Source organism: Apus apus, chromosome 2 (assembly GCF_020740795.1).
Source record: "Apus apus isolate bApuApu2 chromosome 2, bApuApu2.pri.cur, whole genome shotgun sequence".
NCBI classification, from domain to species: domain Eukaryota; kingdom Metazoa; phylum Chordata; class Aves; order Apodiformes; family Apodidae; genus Apus; species Apus apus.
Window position 1 is genome coordinate 28,186,001 of NC_067283.1, and position 23,919 is coordinate 28,209,919.

Consider the following 23,919-nt stretch of genomic DNA (forward strand, 5'->3'; position numbering starts at 1 on the left):
TTAACCCCGAAAACATAGCAAATCTTTCAGTGGTGGAACAGCAAAAGAGATAAAAGGTTACTTGACCACTTCACTCAGAGGAGATTTGATCCAGTGGGTTTAGACACTGAACTGCTTTTTCATTCTTGAATTGCTCAAGGTTGGGTCACATTACTGTGAGATAGCATTATAAAACTTGCATTATTGCTGCCCAGACTGAAGTGTAGCTAGTGGTATGCCAAGGAAGAAGCAGCAAAGCTAATGTGGTAATTACAGCTACTCCTTCAAGTGGAAATATGTGGCTGCCCTTTCTTATGAGTGTTTTCAATCAGGGAACAAAGTCTGTATGCTCAGCTTTTGTCAGATAATCATGCTGCAGCAATGTCCGGGCCATTCTTTCTCATTTATGGTCAGAAACCTGCAGACTTCTTACATGAGGTCCTTGTCACCGAGTTCTTGCTTTCCTATTTTGATGACAGGTGACTACTGCCTGTTCTGCATAGGAATAAACTGTAAAACATGTAAAAATTGAAACCAGTACATATGTCATCAGTAAAACACTGTCACTTATTAACAGCAAATGCTCTTAGCTCTTTGCCAGGGCATGCTTTACAGTCTACTGGTGAATTCTTAAGTTACCACTGAACTGTAAATCTTTGAGTGACTTGAACAATATGCACCTCAAAGGCTGCTTCTGTCCTCCATTTCAGACAGAACTGTAATCTGAAGACACAAACAGTATCCCTTTCAGTTTGAAATGAAGGTTTAATAACCCAAACTGACCTTGAGAGTAAACAGTCTACAATTTGCCAGCATTGGTAGAGCAGTAATGCTAAATATAGTCCTAATTCAATGACCTTTTCTGATGCTTAGAGGCACTGAATGTACTCTTCTTGATACAAAATTTGGTATGCTCACATAGCCAGCAGTGTCTAGAGACTTGAGTATGAAATAATCACCATTAAAAGGCTTCACTGAAGTTTTACATACCCTTCTTGGCCTGAGGGTCATCACAGCTCTCATAGGTGCATGGTCCCCATGCTGACCATGCTGAGGTCTCACACTCTGTAGGACAGGGGATATGGCACAGCTGGGAGGTGCTGGGAAGAGGTCCTGTACACAGCTTACGGTCCACCGGCCTCGAGGCTGTCAAAACAAAGTCAACACATTTCTCATGTGTCACTAGTCGCAGGCCTCAGCTCTAAAAGTACAGAACCATCCTTCATTCAGAAAGGCTTCTATCATAATTTTAGTCTGATGAAGTGATGGTAAAATGCTTGTCTCAAAAAAGATGGAACAGAAGTCAGTTTACTCTCTGCATGACCAGAGCCAAATCCGATTACATGGAGTCAGGAAGACTAGAGATAGTACAGCACCCTCTCAGACCTAGTCCTTTCATTTAATGGATAGATTATGTTACTACAATAGTTGTTCACAGTGCACTCTGTGTAAATCAATGTCCTGCTGTCTTATTGAGTATGTCTTCATTTAAGAAACTGAACAAAAAGCTGTATAAATCCCTTTTGCTACTATATAATATTATAACTTCAAAAGACTGATTAATTAATATGTAGAAGATTATTTTTAAGCTAGAATCTGAATCACAGTTAAAATTATGACAAAAATTTGGTTTTTATTTTACTCGACCTTCAAGTGCAAACTCAGCAATAAGATTTGTGCAGTAGCAGCTTCAGTTCAAGAAAGGCTTTGTTTTAGATACACATGGTTTGCATATAATATAAACAGATAAACATAACATAGTTAAAATAATTACAATTCTGCATAAGATAATGTATTTTTTTTTTTCATTGAAGTATTATTAATCTATAAGGACACTTGTAAGGCAGATGTTCTTTCATGATCAATAAGCCCTGGAAAAGGCAAAAATCTCCTTGCTCCTTAAATATTTTCCTCTTTTGAATTACCAGGTTACACAAATAATAGGATAACTCTATAAGGTGCCAGAGTAAGGCACAGAACTAAAAAAATATAATAATAAGTACCATCTCATTATCTCATTATAAGCAAGATTTTAATTTTCTTTCATAATATAACACTTGACAAAATAATAAACTAAGCAGAGAATATCTGCTAGAAGGCAAAGTGAAGTCTGCCACACTCATTCTATTTGGTAGATTGAAGGAACATGCAATTTCCTAACTTAAAACACCCTCATCCTACTCGCTCAGCATTTTTTTCACAGGAAAGTTACCTCATTAATTTTCTGCCACCACTACAAATAGTTTCTTTTGATGGAAAGGGCTCTCTGACTAAATAAATTCAGAAATAAGTATAGAATGTGACAAAATATCCTTCTGAAAGATATCTGGAACCACAGTTACATTGCTAAAGTAAACATCAGGTTGTTAAAGTACAGTCTTATTTGTAGATAGGTTGTCTCTTTCTATTCAGACTTCTAAGTAGTAAATGATCTTTCCAGTTACAGAAAAAGCATTCCATTCTCACTTTTTAAGGGGAAAGGAGAATGAAAAATCATCACTCTGCTTTGGTTTTGCATTTTGCCTCTTTTTGCCCAGTTTTACACTGTCTTGCTCCACATAATGAAGGCATGAAGATGGCAGATAGTCATTCAGCATTACTGCCTCCAGCTCAGAAATCCCTTAATACAAAATAACACAAGAACAAATATTCCAACATTTGCATAATGTTATGTTGGAATTAAATTTTATGACAGAATACCCAATTTTACAGTAAGTTTGACATGCTTACCTAACATGCATGATAATCAATGTAGTATGCATTTCTTGTGTAGAACAAAGATATAAATAAACATAATTTGCCTGTAATTGAATTTGTATTGAACAGTTTCTGATTAAAAAAAAAAAACACACAAAACAACCAAACAAAACAGCAAGTAATTATTAACTGTGTTTTTTACCTTGATTTAATCAGGGAATTGCCCAAGTGAGACAGTTGAAATTAAGGGTTAATTACACCCCTGAGACACAGCCTTGCTTCAGGAATAAGAGATCAGGGAAAGTGTTCTGGGGAATGCCTTGCTTGTCTCCAGCCTGCATCAGGATAAAGCACTTACCAACACACTAGTTTGTGGAATGTTACTCGGAAAAATAATAAAGACCTTTAACGAGGAAGTTTTAAATAGCAGATTTTTCATATCGCAGGTGTTCCATATCTCAGCCAGATTCTTTTTAAGAGGCTGCCAACAGAAAGTACTACTGTGCTACTGTTGTTATCCATTTGGCTTCAGGCTAAATTTGAGACGGTCCTGAACTTCTAAAATATGAAGAATTTTGACTGTGTTTGGCTTTAAAGAGGCTGACTTAAGTAATAGGAATACTTATTTCCTTTTTTTTTTTTGAGGTATCTATTCCGTAAGAATTCTAGGTCTTATCAGCAAACCTTGTTAAATAAACATGCTATCATGAAAATATCTACTGAAAATATCTGCCTTTTCCATCATTCATTAGAGTGTAGGGGAAGAAATAAGTGTTGTGGGGATGGGAAAGTGGTATCAATAAATCCTCAATGTGCCAAAATGGTTTTGAAATGCTCTTCTTGAGACAAACGTTGTACAAAACGCCTTCTACCAGAGATCTGTTATATATTGCTTTCAGCCCAAAAGAATTCAATAGTAGGACAGACAATTATATTCCAGATTATTAAAAAATGCTGTCATCTGAAGACTCAGGGTGTATTTCAACCAGGATTACTTGGAATTCTTTCTTTGAGATAACAATTAAATAAGGAAACTTAGCCTTGCCTGGGTGTCTTATGAACATCTTGCTCTTGTTAATTTAAATTGATTTCTTCCAGCACCTAAAAAGTATAAATGAGCTCAGCTTTTGCTGCTTATTGTTTAGAAAGACACTTTGAGAGAAGACAATGCTGGCTGCAGGAATTTGCAGTTTAAATCTATGTCTTAACTCTGTCCTTTCATACTCTCTTGTGGCAGCAATAAAGATTGTTCTTTATTCCCTGGCAGTGATGCTGAATGCTGATTAGACTGTGTATAATACTACAAGATCTGTGAGGAAATCGACCAGATTTTGGGCCAAAAATTGAAAGAAAGGTGAATGCACTTTGATTATCTCTCTCCTTCAATCTAACTAAAAGTTAGACTCAGTTTTTAACCGATTTCAGGTTTGAGGTAGTGACTTAAAAACAAAAATGAGATTCAATCACCCTGTTCTCAAATAATCTACTATATTAGGAAATTATAGCTGAATGTATTTTATCCCTTTGTAAAGCACTTCCCGGAATGACTGCACTTCAAAAAGAACTGAAAAGAAAAAACACAGTTCTGATCTTAAGCACTTGCTACATTTATCGAGATCCCAACCTCCCCATTCTTCCCCAGGTATTGTCAACAGACCAGTGCCCAGTAATGACCAGGCTGGCAAAGAGTGAATTTCCATGTGGCTGCATCACATAAGCAGATGCAACTTCCCTTTTCTCCTTCTGGTGTTTTGTTGCACTGGTTTCATAGCTAATAAATTTACACTCATAAAGGAACTTTCCTCCCATCCTCATTCTATATCAAGAATTTTAAAGGTTATTGGAAACAGATGACACAATCTACCTCATAGGCTTACTGTGAGAGAAAGTTCATGACTAATAGGTTAAATGAGTCAATGAACATGAAACCGTTTTAGTCAGTGGCAGGTAAATGGCAGAATGACAGTGGCCTCCAGGAATCTTGATTGTCAACTGCCCAATTACTACACTCAACACTAACTCAAGTCTAAACTTATGAATTCTGATAGGGGACAACAAAAATCTGAGTGCCTGGGTGGATTCTGGTTCAGCTAGGTATTAAAAGTTCAAATTCTTACTGGACTGCTAACTCAGTGTTTTAAATCTACAAAAAGGACGGGAAATAGCAGCTGCAATGAATGCAGTGAAAAAAAATTCCAGTGCTCAGTACAGAGAGGAAAATCAGTTGCTTGCTGAAATGGTTCAGGAGTGGCAGCAGGGATCTGTCCTGGCATCCTAGCTGGCTCATGAACTTCACTACTTTGAGTTCAGGCCTATCACAGCCAAATTAATTTCAAATTTTCTGAGAATGCACAAATCTGTTACACTATTTCAGAACTATATAAACATGTTATTTATAAACATACAGCCAACAGTTTCCCCAAAAGGGACAAAGCCTCCTTTGCATGCTTGTGATTAAAAGGGTAGGTCCAAGGCCTTAATTTACCTACCTGTTATTTCAAAAGTGATTGATAGCAGAGGTGCAGCACTAGCCTTTGACTTGGTCTGTGACTGACTTTCTGAAATAACAGGGAAACACCACCATGAGTATATGAGAACGGAGGTCTTCAAAGCAGCCTTACCAAGACAGTGTTTGCTACAACTAACAGCAAACTACACTGAAATGAAGGCATTTCCCCATGGCTAAAATTGCCAGGTATCTCTCGCAGTTTGCTCTCATCCTCAAATTACTCCAAATTTTCAAATGGTATGGTTTTCTAAAGGAACTGATTTGCTTGTTCCAAGGAGAGGCTGGAGAGAAGCTCTTGCCCACACAGAATCCAAGGGGGGAGGGGGGAGAGAGGAAGGATGAGTGGAGAAGCAGCGCTTCTTAAAATCTGACCCCTAATACTGAAAACACCCCAGAGCTCCTTTTTAAACTAAGACCCACTTCACCCCTAGTTTGAGCTCTTGAAAAATTGTTCTCATGTTTATGCATCCAATGACTAGTTACATTTTAATCAGCTTTCCAGAGCCTGCAGAGATTACCTCCTGATGGGCTCCACATATTCCTGTCATACTCTGATAAGGGCAGATTTCACACCCGCCTAAGCCGGTGAGACTTCACAGCCTACCAAAATTCTAATCATCATTCTGAACAGTAAGCTGCCACTGATTTTTTTGTTACCTCTGCTTAGCTGGGAGGTTTTATTCCTTTACTCTAAGGCAGGGGCATCTAAACTTTGTTTGTCACAGGCATTTTGCTAAAAGCCCTCAGGCAGAAGCTGATTTGCATTAAATGAAGCGGCCTGAAAGCTTCTTCTTTAATACATACAGATGTGGGGCCCATGGAGCACACAAGTCACACCCTACTGATCCAAACAGTCATACTAAATGGATGTCAGCATTAATATTCCTCACAAACTCTACCTCTATGTCAAGTTTGAGAGCACCCTTAACCCACAACAAAAACCTCAACAGCCTGCAGCTTGGTCAGCTCTGCTCTAAATGTTGCCGTAGATAAGACTTGTAAAATGATGTCGCCTTCTCCGGGAGTATGTGGTTTAATTAATTTATTTTCTTTTTAATAACAACGTGTGTTCATATGAAGTAGATACAGTAGAAGATAAAATTTAATGAACAAGATAAATGCATTTAGTTTAAGTACTAATTTCTAAGTCTATAGGTATGCAGAAGTAGAAATAACATGCTCTATAATGGAGTACCGTGTCCAGTTTTGGAGCCTCCAACAAAAGAGGGACATGGACCTATTGGAGCAAATCCAGAGGAGGGCCACAAGGATGGTCAGAAGGCAGAACCACCTCCCCTATGAAGACAGGCTGAGAGAGTTTAGGTTGTTTAGCCTGAAGCAGAAGATGCTCCAGGGAGACCTTATAGAACCCTTCCAGCATGTGAAGGAGACTACAAGAAAGCTGGGGAGGAACTTTTTATAAAAGCATGTAGTGATAGGACAAAGGATAATGGCTTTAAACTGGAAGAGGGGAGATTTAGGTTAGACATTAGGAAAAAAATCTTTACTGTGAGGGTAGGACACTGGAAGAGGTTGCCTAGAGAAGCTGTGGATGCTGCACCCCTGACAGTGTTCAAGGCCAGGTTGGATGGGGCTTTGAGTGACCTGGTCTAGTGGAAGGTGTCTCTGCCTATGCAGGGAGGTAGGAACTAGATGATCTTTAATGTCCCTTCCAACTCTAGCCATCCTATGATTCTAAGATTCTGTGAAAATACTTGTGTTTTTCTTCAGTATGTATTATGCCAAACAACATAAAGGTTTTGTCTCCCAAGCTAGTATCTTTTCTAAAGAAGCTGTACACACTGTAACAGTGACAAGGAATAAGCTCTCTTTCGATTCAGGTAACAAACCCATGAAATCATTTCGGTTTAAAGTCCACAAACCAATTAAAGAGTTTGATCAAGAAAAAAAAAATAAATCAAATTTCTGAGAATAAAATATAATAATATATTTACACATTTCAATATTGAGTTTACATGGCAGAACTGGGATTTTCTATCTGCACATTAAACCACACAAAGACAGAGGGGAAGTCTACAGTATATAAAGAAAATGCATCTAGGATTTCTGGCTCACCTTCCCATGCTCTTTCTTATTCAGAGATATTCTTCACATCAGACAATACTTTTCAGTAAATATTAGGGAGAAGTAATTTGTATCTGGGAACCAATATCTGTGGCACAGAGAATGAAATCTCTGCTACTGCAATTAAGTATTTTTTCAAGCATGGATAGCAGTAACCTGCAAGGTAAGCAGGCAGTCATGACAGAAGACAATGGCTATCAAGGAGTTCTGGAATGCTGAAGTGCTCTGATTTCACACCAATTCAAGCACAAGTGAATCACATTTACCTTCTTTTTCCTTGAGGGTATTTAAATAGGAGAGGAGATTTTCATTAGCTTGCACGCAGTACGTTTCCCGGGTTTGAATGCCGCCTCCACACAGTGCGGTCTGATTTCCTCGCCTCCTGTCCTGTTGGCTAAGGAGAGGATCAACACGGCATTCTGTCCACTCTGTGGTCCGCCAACCATACCTGGATCAAATTTGGTTGGTTGAGTCTTTAGAAATCATGAAACCATTTTACACAGCATTATATGATAGAAGCTGAAACACCTTAATAGTTTTATTCATTTTCTAAAAGGCCTGAGCCCTACAATTTCTTGTACACAGAGATGTGTTAAGTGTGATATTTTATGTGGGTGGAAAACCTTCCTCCATTATTTCACTTTTAAAAGAATTACTTTTTAGGATGGTCTTTTCTGCTCAATTCCTGAAAGATACTGCACATGTTTTTACTGCACACAAACATTTTACTGGAGGGAAGAAAAATGTCATATACAGAAATGTACAGTCTATGTTCAGATAACCTAACTTTCAAGACTGTAACTGTCAGCATGTGTTTAGAGTTAGACAATTTATATGAACCAAAGCAAAATATCAAAGAACCAGAAGAGGGGAAAAAAACACAACAACCCAACCCCCACAAAAAAGAAAACAAGTGCAAAAGCTTCTTGTTCATCTTTTATAAGAAGCCAGAAGTTTCTCTGTAATACCAAGGTAAAACTATAATTGTATTTTTTTCATTATTACTTCAGAAAAACCTTACAGTAAAAGTTCCTTTTTTACTGTCAAGAGGAAGATGGCTCTGCAGTACTGAAACAGACCTGCTGGGTAGTACTGATGAACGACTAGAAGCTGTGACCTTTCTAATCAGTGAATGCACAGGAAAGAACTGTGACTCCCAGTTTAAACCCCAACCAAGTTTACAAACTGCAAGAAATGCCACATAATTCTTTACCCAACAAGTATATAATAGCCTTGATTAGTTGATAAGGGATACAGCACTATCTTGACTCATAAAGTGTTTGCTGTCACATCTCCTAAACTGGAAACACGGTTAATTTATTTACTGTTGATGTTAATCTCTCCCACTTCCCATTGGGGCCCAATCCTGCCTTTGTTGTACTTAGAAAAGGAGTCTCACTAAAAAAGTGTGGTTGCTAACCAGATATTTATCGGCTCTGCAGATATATACTTTGGAAAGCAATTATTCTGGTAGAAATGTTATGTGGGGAGCAGATCACTGACAGATTAATAACATTAATGTATTACGGTCTTGACTATGCCTGCATATGCACGAATGTTCTCTTCTAAAAGTTAACATTAGTGAAAAAATATGCATTTGTTATTGTTCACACATTTAGAGGAGGAATTGCTTTCACTGTAATAGCAGCTATTTGCAGATTTCAGGCTTTCAAGAAGAGCACTGAATAAGCAAAGGATAAAAAAAAAATTAAAATCAAACCTGTACTTTCTTTAATAATTATTTGCTGATATTCAATTACCTGTCCTGTATGCTTGATTGAAATTCTAACTTTTGGTATAGGGAGAACTGAAATTAGTCAACTTACGTAATGCACGGTGCCACACCATCTCCTTGAGAAACACACTGCTCTGTTTCCTCTAATTGAGGGCATTCACTTTCACTGCCAATAGGAAGCTGCTTAATGGTCCGTGATCTTGTACGATTCCCTTTAGGGGTTGTCATGTCAAAGCAGGTTTTGGAGCACGGGGTCCATTCTGACCACTCTGACACCTGGCATTCCTTCGTGATCACACAGGACTGGAACGTAATGGGAAACTTGTCTTGTTTGCAAAAGCTGTAATAAGAAGGTATCACAATTTTCAGCACATATATTCACAGACAGTCATGAACTCCTACAGAAAAGTGTTGTCCATTTCAACATGCAAACTCAGTAAGTATCTGTAAATCTGTTAAGTTCCAGTCCACATGTATTTGGTCCAAAAAAGTTGGGCAAAAGGGCTTTTGATTAAACTGACTCAAAACAGACACAGAAGTTTTGCTACAGTTAGAAATGACTGATATTGCTAAATCTGATCAAAATTAAAATGTAGTCTTCATACATATAATGAAGTATAAATGACCAAATAAGTGGGGTTTTTTACAACTTATTTTTCATGTATAGTTATACTAAATCATTTTTCTTAGAACAAAAAGAAAGTGAAGGATCAATAACAGAGATACACATTTTTTATTATTTTTTTTTTAAGAGAACCAAGTACTCAAGGTCAACTTCCCCTGATTTCCAGAATATAAATTGCCTAAAAACGTAATGTCAAATATATTGAATACTTGGACACTAATTATTTACTTTGTTAACAGCCAGCATAGCCACAGTGAGGCCTCATTATCTAAAGGGGAACGATCTCTCTTTTCTCCCTCTAAATGCCTCTGCATTTTTAAATGTTCTAACAAGAAACTAACTTATTTCTACTTTAAAGCTTGATTCACAATAGGGAAGTGAGCAATAGAGAAGTAAAACTATGACTTTAACTCCTTAATTATAATTAAACCATAAATATATTTATCTTGTCTCCTTTGGAATAAAATTCTGGCTTCTGAAGTAGTTGAACAGGCAGGGAAAAATATTTATTTACACTGCAGATAGCACAATGAAATGCTCTGTTCAGTACCAGTTCTGTAAACAATACAACAAAGGCTCATTGTTTGCTTCTTAATAGAATACAAAGGACTACAATGAATATTTACAAAAATTTTGTTGCTATACAAAACTATGCCATACTAAATTTATCCAACATTGTGTTGAACTGCTATTAACAACCTTCCATAATACTAGGAAGAGACCAATAGGGGATTTGAAAACATGGTAAATGAAAGTACCTGAACACCTCTTACCTTCATCTGAAATAATCTGACACTTGATTTAATGTTGCATCTCTATGTATTTGCTGCTCAACCTTTTTTGGACATGTGTGGTCCGGAATTCATGTCTACTCACGTTCTGTAGCCTCATTTTTGCTCTTACAGCAATAAATAAAAACTAAATATCACTTTGGATAGGAAGGTTCCCCCTGAGGATTTCAAAGTAATTTAAGGGATAATTAAGGCTATGGACGCACAAATAGAGAATGAAGCTTGAGGCATGAGCCTGGAGCAAAATGGACCATAGTACATGCCTACCAATGAGCAATCTGTGCAGTTGAAAGCCATCTCTTCACTGGAAGATAAGCTTTTAAATGTGTTATGAAATTAGATTAATCAAGAGGTAAAATAAGTCTGAAGTATCCTAATTTCTATGAGAGAGTAAACAATGCTTTTAAAAATTTAAAAAATCAGGACTTTATTTTATATGCCAATGACCTGTCTTGAGTGTTTGTAATCCCAATAATTACCTTTTGAATTGTGTCAAACAGTCATGGAAGAGATCACTGGAATTTCCTCCTCTTTTAGTTCAACTAAGAAAAAAATTCTTTTTTTTTCCTATTTAGTTTTTTCAATAGGTAAAGCCATGCATACTGCATGCATAAAGCCAAATCCATGATAATGCAAGATCATAGGACTGGTCTCTGAATTTATGCAGAATCAATATGAAAAATAAATAGGTTTTAAGCAAGGCAGTAAGACTTGTTTTACTCCATGAGCTATACATAACTTATTTGTACAACTAATAGGTGTTCTACTTTTGCTGGTTGAACTGAAAACCATACAGAAAAGTTAATAAGAAAAAATGAAAAGGGTAGGAAGGCTCAACAGAGGGACCTGGGCAGGCTGGATAGATGGGTCAAGGCCAATTGTACGAGGTTCAACAGTTCAAGTGCTGGGTCCTGCATTTTAGTCACAGCAAACCCAGGCAATGCTACAGGCTTCGGGAGGAGTGGCTGGAGAGCTGTCCAGCAGAAAAAGACTTGGGGGCGCTGGCTGATAGCTGGATGAACCTAAGCCAGCAGTGTGCCCAGGTGGCTACAAAGGCAAATAGAATCCTGGTCAGCACCAGGAATAGTGCGGCCAGCAAGAGTAGAGTACAGCCCATGTAGTCGGTGCTGGTTTCACTGAAGATGCCAAGAAGATCCCTTATAGAGTTTTCCCCCATGAATTAGCATAAACGCTTTCTGAACCCAGATAAGATTTTGGCATCTACATAATCTTGGAAACAGTGAATTACACATCTTTTTTACTCACCAATAACCGTGGATAGCCATTTTTGCTTTAAAACTGCTATGCTGATTTCATTTTCTGGTTTTCGACCTTGCATAACCATATAGCCACACTCTATTCACTTGCTCTATAGCATTTGTGAGCTAAGAGACTTCTATCAGCTCTCCTCTACTGTCTCTTAATTTGGTCTAAGAGCAATCTTCATTTGCACACAGTCATATCCTGCAATCACAAGTCCTTTCTACTGTGTGTGTTACTCTGAGATGCTAAACTCACCTGGATTTCAGGGCTAAGATTCATTCGGAGAATGTTTAAAAAATATCTGCACATTACTGTAGCTGGACAGTCCATAACTTAATGGAAGTATGTGTCCACACATTTAATGCATTAAGGAGACATCATTCTGAAGGGCAGTTCAGTGTTATTCTTCATGTTCAAATGTAAGAGAACTCCAGTGTGCGGTTTGCAATTTAAATCTAACATTGTACAGTGAAGAACATGTCCTTTGCAATAAATTCAATTCATTCACCAAGTGCTGATACATAAAACAAACTGTTATTTACTGGTTTTACCTGTAATATAAAGTAACAGAGCCCAATCACAAAGGTTAATCTCTTAAATATTTTTTGTCTGCACTATTTTACCATGTTTTATCTATTCTTTCACTATTATCAATATTAAGCTCTGGGTTTCTTTTATGACATTTTCACAGCTATTATTCCTTATTTTCATTCACTATGTACATTCTGCTGGAATTCTGATATATTTGGTTTTTTCCTCTAGCTAATTTCCCATTTGATTACATACAGAGATTTACGTTGTTCTGAAAAGAACAACATTGCTACAGTTCAGGAGGAAGACTGATGCCAACATAAATTTTGGCACTCATGGGAAAAAAAAACCATGGGTTAGAGTTGGACTTAAACAGAATTTTACCCATAAAATGAAAACTGTGATTTTTCAAACCTGAATCAGTATTTAATGTGATAGTGGATCATGTCTACAGGGTCTTTCCTCCTGTGGCTCTGAAGTTCCCTATAGAAACCTATAGGTCTGCCCAAGCTGCTCCAGCCCTGCCATGGCTGACCTACTCTCTGCCCTGGTGTGGAAAGCAGACCCAGGCTCATCAGTTCAGCAGAAAAAGGGAGCTGCTTCTGAAAGTGTCAGATCAAAGCACAATCAATATGCTAAAGAAATCCAGAAACCTTAAACAGGTTTTTAAGTGGCTTCATCTAAATACTGAGTTAAAAAAAGCAAAGGCTCTGGCAGATAAAAGAAAACACAGTGAGCTTCCTTGGAGCAGAATAATTTAACCATTCCCCAGCCTTGCATTTCCTGCACAGCATTAGGCATCTCCCGCAACCAGCTGTATCATCAGGAACCATGAGAGTCTCTCTTGAATTCTTGTTGATCTCATGAGACAGTACATCATTGAATACACAGTTGTCAGTCTTTCCTGCTAGCCACAAGATGAAAATTATTGACATACAAGCCCATTTGACCAAACAAATTTGTCTGCAGAAAGACTTGGAAAAATGACAAATTGCCTAGAGAATACCAAAACTACAAGCTAGTGTAGCACTTGAAAACCAAAACACACACACAAGCACACAAAAGGAGGCTTGTAGAGGATGCATTTTTTACTGAAGAGCAAACTAATGCTAGGGGAAGCTTTTGCCAAAGAGTCAGAAAGTAAAAATTTGTGATTCGAGAAACAACAACTTTAAAACTCAACAAAAACAAGCCACTAAGCCTGATGGACAAACATTGTCCTTGCAAGACACTCTAGAGCCATTAATGAACATCGATCCAACCAATAATGAATCTTTAAAACAAAGAGCATACTAAAGAAGGGATTTGAAGACAAGAATATTTTACTTTTCTCAGTCAAGAGAATCTCAGTAAAAGAGATTGCTTAAACTTAGCCTAAATCTCAGTAGATTTCTAAAAGAAATTAAAGAAAATGTAAGGAACTCTTTCCTAAGACTGCATCTGCTTCTCATAGCTGTAACCTTATAGTGATGGGATAAAACATGTACCACACCAGTCATTAGCACTGCATCCTAGAAAAGCTTAGGCTTACACTGCTGGGAAATCTGTCTACCCGCGGGCAGTCCCACAGCCTAGATTCTTATGCCCTCTAACAGAACTGCCTCACAGAATTAATCTGTTTGGGTCAGAAGGTCAAATCAACCTTTGAAACATATGTACCCATGTGTGAAATTTTCTACAGGAACCTTGAATGATCACTCTGCTGATCAGCAGGCCTGAGGAAATCCAGTAATACTCATGCCAAATATTAATCCTTTATGTTCTTTGGGACTAAATCCAGATCTTAATAATGTATGCATAGAATCTCCTCCTTGCTCTTTATCTGACCACCACGGAACCTTAAAAGATGTTTTGTATAAGTAATTGGGATTTTGGAGTTAACATACAGAGGGAAGATTCAAACACAGTGTTCCATTGTGTTGCAACAAGCAATCTATCTTCTAGGCAGTGTTCTCCTCAGAGTTCATACAGCCTGTTGGATGTGTTAACCTCTAAAGGAAAACAATCAAATGAACTTTATACCATTCCTGGATCAAAGGTATATCGGAATTTTGAAAGAGGTTGTGATAAATATTTTGATATAAAGAAAAAGAAAGCTTATTTTCTCTTAAATAAAATTAAATGTAAAAAAAAAAAAATCCCTTCATTAAGCAGGTATCAGACAGCATAAATAGCAGAAAGGTGATTTAAATTCAGCATATAAATAACCCCCAAGAGTTATGCTAAAAATATAAAATGTAATTTGTAAAGCTTAGTCATCTTTGAGTTTCAGTTTACATTTGGTACACACTTGTTTCATTAAAGAATTTAGCGAAAATACAGCGTCCTTATTTTTTTCTAGTTGCAAACATAATTACTATCATTCGAGACACAGTCCTGATTCAATTTCCCTACAGCTGCACTGTTTAATATCGGTCATATCATACATTGTTCTGAGAAACTATTAGTACCTCACAGTATAATGGGCTGTTATAATCACAGAAACAATGAGGCCACTTTTATTCATTTACAATTCAAGCACTGTCCACCTAAGTGCTTTTCACAAGACTACTTTCCCATCATCTTTTCACAACTATAATTAGTTCTGCCAACAAAGATGCACATCCAAAATGGTTTTGAAAAAAACAAAGCCCCGTAGGTTTTCTATATTACAGGAGAAAAGAAAACAGAGATTAAAACTACTGTGTCAAGGAAAAAAATATATCAGCTAATATAGGCAAGTAAACAAGAAGTTCTGCTATACCTAAACAAGTGGCGACAGCAGCTGCTGTGGGGCTTGGACACCATGGGTGTCCAAGGAGACAAGAAAGCAGAAGTGTTTAGGGAGAGGTACTGTCTTTCACAGTCCAATGATACAGTGACACGTATGCACATTCCATGCTATAGATAACTTAAAAAGGAGTAGAGCAGGTTATTGGGCAATAGTCTACATAGATGACTTATTAAAGATTTTCTTGGGAGGGTCCTGTTTGTCAGTTGGGAATTTTTATTACAAAGCATTAATCAGCATTTACTTTGACCCTAAGAGATTCATGGAGTTATTGGCAAAGAAATAATAAACACAATGCTAAACTTTGGGGGGCTGGGGGGAGTGCAATATTGAAGTTAAAATATAAAAAAATACATTACTAAAAATTGTATTACTAGTATTAGTTGTGTCTTAGGTATTGATGCTTAGCTTTGACACTATCACTAGTTTCATTTCAGTCTCCAGCATTTGGGAAAAAGTGGTCAATTGAATAGGTAGGCTGGACATCTTATTTCCGGTGGGAACACTGGAAGTTAGGCACTGAAGTACCCAACTCTGCCATTCTGGAGATTTTAAAATGAAGCAGAACTCTGTGACTTCCCCTTCTGTGCAGTGCCCCTACTCTTTGGGGGACAGTATCTCCCAGAAAGATGCTCAGCTTACGTACTGTACCATAATTTCATAAAACTCATCGATAAAACAGGGACATATTCTATGTCCCAAACTACTTTTAGCGGTCATATAGAAAAAAACAAATCAACTCTAAACAAGTAATGCATTCTAGTTTGCTCCTTATGAGACTATTTACAGACTATGATAGGATATCAATATAATGATGCCCAAAATTTAGAAAAAATATTGCTTTATTTGTATTCATTTATTTGGGTATATTGAAGTCAATGAACATAAAAAGTCTTCTGACAATGAAACAGAAAATATGCATAAAGTACAGTGTAGGAGAATCTTTTTAAAGATCTCAGGGCCTAATTCCACGTAACGCTGTGCATCTTAATCTCTTACTAAATTAAGGCTAGAAATTCAACATAACATTAATTCATGGAATTCATTTGTTCATTCATACAATTTATGGCTACAAGAGATTATCAGAACATGTAGGTTCAACCCTCATTAAATTATAAGCTATTATATTTTGCTAAGGAAGACCAATTACACGTATTTGAATAAAAAATATATTCTAGAAAGGCATCCAATCTTGATACTTTGCACAGAAATATATGAATGCTATACATCTAAATGACAGAACAACTGTTCACTGTAGGAAAAGAGTTAAAATATGGTGCAGAGAAAGAAATGGTTCATTGCTGTTGTTTCAATTATTCAGCACAGTGTGTGTGTTTCCATCTTAAATCTAGATTTTGGCATGGTGTGTCAAATGCATAGCAATAGTGACAAGCTGCTGTCAAAATAGCAGCCCCAGTAAAATGATGGAGCAGGTACTTAGAACACAATGTAACTCCCACTGAATAATATTACACACATCCACAGAAACTACTGTCTCCACCACAATCACATAAAAAAATCTACAGGAGGCTTCTGACTTTCAAATTCATTGAACTTCTAAAAGCACAGTGGAAAATGGTAGGAAAGCAGGATGTCTGCATCCTGCTTCTCTAATAATATTTTAACATTTTTATTATCCTGATGCATCTGAAAATTACCCTGCAGTTTGTAGTTTTCAGGAATGTTTTCTTCTAAGATGACTTCCCTGTTCCCTGTTCTTCATTTTTTAACAGCATATGCTTTAAGACATTCCAAATTAATTTATCAAGATGACTGTATGTAGCTCATTATCCAAATACTTGATATTTATAGGTGTTCTGTCAGTGAACCACTTCTGGCTTCTAAAGCTTCACAGTGTGGTGAGCTTGGAGGCTTCCTCTACAGAACACCCATATAGCTGTGTTTCCAGTAACATAAAAACCTCCAGTAGAAATGCACACTTCTATCAAATGTTCAATGAACAAGCTAAAGGTTGCTTATGCTCCTCCATCTCTACAATCTGTCCTCTCCACATTGCTATTCCCTCACCTTCCCACAGCCTGTCCCCTTGAAGCTACTCCACCATAGCCACTGCCACCCATCCTCACACACATCACTCTGCCTGTTGCCTCATGGAGCACCCCAGAGAAGTACAAAGAGCCTTTTCAGGCTATTTAAGAGCAAGGAATACATTACAGGGTCCAACAAACTGACCTGCTGTATTATGGGTCTGAATCTCTCAGTGAGGAGGGCAGTAAAATAATTACAAATAATTAATTTCTGAGAAGGACAAAGGTCAAACAAACGAAACACAATCACACAATCAAATGCATAAAGGGGCTAAAACAACCTGCCCAGGCCAGCATTTCTTAGAGTTTCACTTATTTATTTCCCAACAAAGAAATAAAACCCCAAAATATATCTAAACTTTTACTGCCTCTTGAATTCTCACTTCAAGTCATCTATAATGTTCAGCTTCACAAACAGGTGTCAGCCACAGAGGTGGTGCCAAGTGACTATTAACCAGTTCTGGAGATAGCAGCCAAAGGGCTGGTGGGGACTTGTTCTCCATTTCTTCTCCCATTCAGACAGGGATGTTTTGGTCCCACCTTAAGCAAGGTAAATAAGTCGTATCCAAATGATGGAGAAAGAGAAAGGAAATAACTGAGAAATTCCTGGGATTCTTTTTTTAAATAGGCAATCATATCCTTGCAAAACTGCTTTAACTACAGGCCCCTTTGCAGCCATGTGAGCTAAGTAATTCTTAGCAGTTGCAGGCTGTCCCCTCGCCTCTGGATGAACTACTACAGGTGAAGGTGATGTGCTTTGTCAGTGAATTTCAACATCTCTGCTGAAGTGCAGGAACATACAGGTCAAGAAAATACTGTAGTTCTGTTACATGTTCTTACAGTTAAAAGGTTTGTGGTCCTAAACTGCTCCAGTCCTTCCAAATATCAAATTCTTTCTCCAGTCCCATGGGTTCTCAACAATGCATCTTAGTAAAATGGTTGTATTAATTAAGTACTGCTAAAACAAAGTATTTATTTTCTTAGACTTGTACAAAAACAAACGTTTTTGCTAAACTTACCCCTAAAAGACTACTCAGGAGGACAATTATGAGGAAATGTTTGAGACCCCATGATAACAATTTGGCAAAGCAGAAGAAAGCAAAACTGGAGTATATATTACAATATACAGTTTTAGGCTTAACATGAGCCACAATCATCACAAACTTGCAACAGTGCAAAGAGATTTGTCACTCAAAATGAAAATACATACATTTTACATACATTTTACATACATTTTATGTTTCTCTACAATGACAGTTTGTTGTTTAATGACTCTCTGTGGGAACTCTGGCAAACTCTTCTTTCCCCAAATAAAGGGGAAACATTTCAGAGGATCAGTATTGTCCTCTACATGAACAGCAAGCCTGACCAGGCTTTGTTAGCTAACCAGAGCAGTCATTTTATGTCACCTTTAATTATTTAATTCATTCTTCTCTAACATTTCTATATTTAAAATATTGTCAGTGCACCAGAATTTCAGACTAACGGAAACATAAAGCAAATATAGCCCATGTAACATGTACATTATTGTAGAATGAGCAATACAAAATCCAATATTTCATCCTTCACAGGAGACTGTGTATTGTTCACTCAGCAATAAGGCATATAAATTACACTTTGATTTTCTTGTTTCACGTCTCTTTACCATGCCTGGTGTGCTGATGTGTCAAGAGAATTTTGCTTTTTGAAGTTTTGCTGACAGTGTTACAGAACCATTTTCTCTGGAGCACCCTTCTGAAACTTGTTTTTTGAAACCCTTTCTATGCTATTCCAATTTTGCTACCTCTGCAAAAATACAACTTGCCTGAGGGCTTTTGTTCTTCTTTCAGTCATGCTGCCAGGGGGCTGATTGTTTCTGATTGCTAAAGTCAAAATTCCCTGAACATGGACTATTCAAGCTGAGGAGCATTTCATACAAGCACGGCAGGTTTTCCAGTCACCTTACTTGTCTATATTATTTAGTAACACAGTTACTATGTGATGGAGATTATAAAATCATTTGAGCTGGATGCATTGAAAACATGGGCAGAAAAATAATTTTATCGCTTGAAATTCTGGAATGCCAATAATAGAATGAAGCATTTGACCACTTAGTAAAGACCGCAGTGTAAATGAAACTGGATATATACGTGACATACATAAATAAGTCTCTAAAAGCTAATGTGTCAACGTTGGAATTTCTCATATGTAATTTAACCAAATTTTCTTGTTTTCACTATGCAACTGGAAAAAAAAGATTGTATCTTAAACTTGACAAGAAGACTATCAGAAATCCCTTGTGCATTAACAACAAAATCATATACATTAGACATCAAAATGTCCACTTCACCATTTGTATAATTTTCTCCCCTGTGAATTGCTTCTACATTGTTTTATCTATTGTTTTCCTGCCTCACAGAATCACAGAATCCTAGGGGTTGGAAGGGACCTCAAAAGATCATCTAGTCCAACCCCCCTACCAGAGCAGGATCACCTAGAGCACATCACACAGGAATGTGTCCAGGCGGGTTTTGAATGTCTCCAGTGAAGGAGACTCCACAACCTCTCTGGGCAGCCTGTTCCAATGCTCTGTCACCCTCACAGTAAAGAAGTTTTTTCTGATGTTTACATGGAACCTCCTGTGTTCCAGTTTGCACCCATTGCCCCTTGTCCTATCACTGGACATCACTGAAAAAAGCTTGGCTCCGTCCTCCAGACACTCGCGTTTTACATATTTATAAACATTGATGAGGTCACCCCTCCGTCTCCTCTTCTCCAACCTAAAGAGAGCCAGCTCCCTCAGCCTTTCCTCATAAGGGAGATGTTCCACTCCATCATCTTAGTGGCTCTGCGCTGGACTCTTTCCAGCAGTTGCCTGTCCTTCTTGAACTGAGGGGCCCAGAACTGGGCACAATATTCCAGATGCGGCCTCACCAGGGCAGAATCGAGGGGGAGGAGAACCTCCTTTGACTTACTAACCACACCCTTTCTAATGCACCCTAGGAGGCCATTGGCCTTCTTGGCCACAAGGGCACATTCTGGCTCACGTTCATCCTCCTGTCCATCAGGACCGCCAGGTCCCTTTCTCCTACACTGCTCTCCAGCAGGTCAGCCCCCAACCTGTACTGGGGTTGTTCTTCCCCAGATGCAAGACTCTACACTTGTCCCTGTTGAATTTCATCAAGTTTCTCCCCGCCCATCTCTCCAGCCTGTCTAGGTCTCTCTGAATGGCAGCACAGCCTTCTGGTGTGTCAGCCACATTTCCCAGTTTAGTGTCATCAGCAAACTTGCTGAGGGCACACTCTGTTCCCTCATCCAGGTTGTTGATGAAAATATTGAATGGTACCGGTCCCAGTACCAACCCCTGAGGGACTCCACTAGTCACTTGCCTTCAGTCAAGAAGGTTTCATCCATGGATAATTATATTCCTGGGCCAGGCACACTGTGGGCTGCATGATGTGAGGCTGGAAAAAGAAGGGATAAAGGAAACCTTTTCCTGTACCAGCACTGAGTCAGTGCTGTAGCCAACACCTGGGACTGCCTGAACAAGCCAATTTTTGAGATTCCTTGTGAAGACATTAATCTAAGTGTGGGTCAAAATCTGAAAGAACTGTAGAAAACCAAAGCTAGAAGAGACTGCAAAAACTATGCAGTCAGCCCCTCTCCCCTAGCCAAGGGTTACTGGAGGTGTGTCATTACGGATACATGCAGTTTCTAGCCTATTCTTATAAACCTTTGAAGATGAAGATGCCACACATTCCTCAGGCAATCTTTTCCAGAGCTTTGCTATTACCAGTATAGAAAAGTTTAGCCTCATTCAGCACTGCTATGATTAGCCCAGTATTGCTTTCCTATAAATTCATGATAGATGGAGAATAGCTCATTCAGTTCTTCGTTTTGTTGTGTTTTTACATATTCCTAGACACTTGACTTCTTCTCTTGTGTGTCTCTCTTTCCAACTAAACAACCCAGTTCTTTCACTTCTTCCCTTAGGCCAGGGAACTCTCACCATTTTCCTCTTTTGCTGCTGGATCCTCTTTTGAAAAAAATATTTATTACACTTGAAAAAATTTAATATATCATTCCTGATAGGAAAGGTTGAAGTGATTAGAAGTTCTGTGATAGAATGTTTAACTGGTATAACAAAACTTCAAAGTAAAATACCCTCAAAAAAGTTCATAAACACTAACCTAGCAGGAACAGGTGTCAGTCTCATTCAGCAAGATATCTTAGTCATTTCACAGTTGAAGTAAAATTGATTAATCATGCATTGAACTAGAGGGAAGGAAATAGAAAGAATCACATCAAAGGCAGGAAAAGATAGACTAGATTGAAAGAAGATTTTTTGAGTTGGACAAAAACATTCTGGGGGATAGAAAGGAAAAAAAAACATGAGCTAGCAAAAGAACAAATAAAAACAAATCAGTGGAAGCTGATACAGTTGCAGAAAAGTATCCAGAAGCCTACAGAGTTATCAAAACATCTGTGACTGACAAAACTCATGAAATGTAAAATAATAAATAAATTAAAATATCAGGAAAAAAACCAAACAAACAGGAAGGCAGCATAAAGGTGCAAATGAGAAAGAAAAAGAGGAAATACGTGGAAGAAACAAAGAAGTTTCAGTCTCCCTTTCAGGAATTTTGATGTGGAATCAAGGACAAACAATACTCCATGCTCTTCTACGTAAAAAAAAAAAAAAGGTACTAGAAAGAATAGATACTGCCTTCACATGCAGCATCTTTCTTTCTGTTTTCTACTTGTGAGTTAGACACAGTCCAGTTGCACATCAGTCTTTGTGCCCAGAACCTTAAAAGCAGTAACATCATCTCTTTCAAACATGCATGACTTGTTAGCAAAAACCTTTCTGAACCTACAGAAACAGACATTTGACAAATAAGCTTTTAGAGGAAATCTATTTAGACAAACTGAGGCTAGGGACATAGCATAGTTTAACAGTGCACATTTATGGGATGCTTAGTATGATCACCAGCACAATTTGCACGTTTCATGCCATAGAAACATCTTGAGCTCAATGAAGGATGTTCATACTGGAAATAGCATGCGTCCCTTATTGAGATTCAGGATCGAGTAAAATAATACCAGAGTGCACTTATGCATACTTTAGTTTAAACACAGGAAAATAAAGAAGTGCAAATTAATAAATAGTGGTTACCTCAAAGCTGTAGTTTTCCCATTTCTGTGAGTACATGTGACCTGTCTGGTTTGGTACCCAATTTGTATGTCCCAATATTTGTTCTCCTGTCTATTCTGTCTGTTCCGGTTCCTTTTCTTCTTAATTAACTCATGAGCTTCGGGATCCCGAACTGCCTTTTGTCTGTCCTTTTCCTTGTCTTTGTTCTTCCCTCGTTTCCTCACTTGCCTTACTTGTCTGGAATGAGGCACAGAGCATGCACTCCATGGTCCCACATTTAGACTATACAGGCTTTCTTCAGCAGTGCATGGGCTAGACTGACAGATCTGAAACTCGGTGAGATTAGGACAAGCAGACCCACCAAACTGTGGTGGAGCCACAACATGCCGAGTTCGATGTTGAAGCCCATTGCCACAGGTCTTGGAGCACTCTGACCAGGGGCCAAATTCAGCCACGATGCAATCCTGCCGGCATGGAATGAGGCACGCCTGCTCCTGGCGGGGCTTCGGCTCAAAGTACTCACAGATGACATCCTCAGCTGGCACTCCATTGGCCTTCTGGATACAGGTGATGTCCCTTGTCTGGATCCCTTCCTCTCCTCTGAGGCACTCCAGGGGCTTCTCGTGGCTGCGAGAGAGGACAGGCCGGCACTGATTCCAGCTGCCAATCTGCCAGTCGTACAGCTCCTTGTGCCAGTCGCAGACCCGAAAACAGCTCTGCTGATTGTCTGGCCGCTCCGGCTGCTTGCAGTTCGTGGGCAGTGTAGTCCAGCCTTCCACATGGGCACACCACACTGCTCGTGTCTGGATGCCACCTGGACCGCATTCATCTCCCATGCATCTCCCCCATGGACCTGGAAAACAAGAGAAGATGCTACCGTTGCACACTTCATTGTTTTTCTGCTATGGTGCAAAACCAAGAGAACTAGATTTGCATTTCCTATAGAAATTCATTCTTGGAGAAACTTGAACTCAGCAAACACAAACCAAATATGGGATTATATTTCATCTTCTATTTTTATGATTACAGATACATTTCATTTTTTATGCTAGACAAGTCGAATATTTAATTTCAAGAAAATACACAGGAGTTAATCACCTTAGAGAACTAGGAACTGAGCAATCACAAAGTCATTGTGTTGTTTTGACTTGCAAGATAAGAGCCAAAGTCCTCCCTTCCAAGGCAAGAACCTAGTCTTCTCTCTCCCCTGCATGAATACCCTTTCCTGGACTGCTTTGTTTTTTCTCTTTGCATGTCTACTGCACTACTCTTTATATTCTGATGTCAATGTCATATTCTCTTCCTCCCAAATTTGTTAAACAATGAGAAAATGTTGTTCTCATTATACAAATGTATTATAAACATAATACATTCTGAAAAATAAATATAATTTCACACAGAGCACCTATAGTCTTTCCTTTATTATAACTAAAATAAAAATTAAAAGCCAGTTAAGGAGTGTTTGTTCGACACAACGTATGAAATTATACAGAACAAGTTCTTGCAGACAGAGACATACCAGCTGGTAACTCTCCAAAGAACAGAAGTTGTTGCTTTTAAAAAATCTCTAAGGTCTATGGTAAATACTTGACACGTTGTTGCAACTAGTGTTAACAAACCCAATATAAACCTATATCCTTGAAAGCTGATATGCTTGCTTTTATCATTATTAAAAACTGTTGTGTTCAATGAGTTCAACTCACAAAATCGACAACTCAGAGTGTAAAAAAATCTGTATTAATCTGTGAAGTT

At 38.2% G+C, this 23,919-nt stretch overlaps 1 protein-coding gene across 1 annotated transcript in view; it reads right to left on the reverse strand.

Moving 5' to 3' along the window:
• The window catches only part of THSD7A (thrombospondin type 1 domain containing 7A), a 274,526-nt gene that overhangs the window by 105,373 nt on the left and 145,234 nt on the right, over positions 1 to 23,919 (reverse strand). The window contains exons 3-7 of the mRNA XM_051612804.1: positions 22,189 to 23,020; positions 9,097 to 9,345; positions 7,537 to 7,718; positions 5,166 to 5,234; positions 970 to 1,125 (exon numbers count right to left, since the gene is read on the reverse strand). Of these exons, the coding sequence (XP_051468764.1) occupies positions 970 to 1,125; positions 5,166 to 5,234; positions 7,537 to 7,718; positions 9,097 to 9,345; positions 22,189 to 23,020 (1,488 nt within the window). The remainder of the gene's footprint in view (positions 1 to 969; positions 1,126 to 5,165; positions 5,235 to 7,536; positions 7,719 to 9,096; positions 9,346 to 22,188; positions 23,021 to 23,919) is intronic.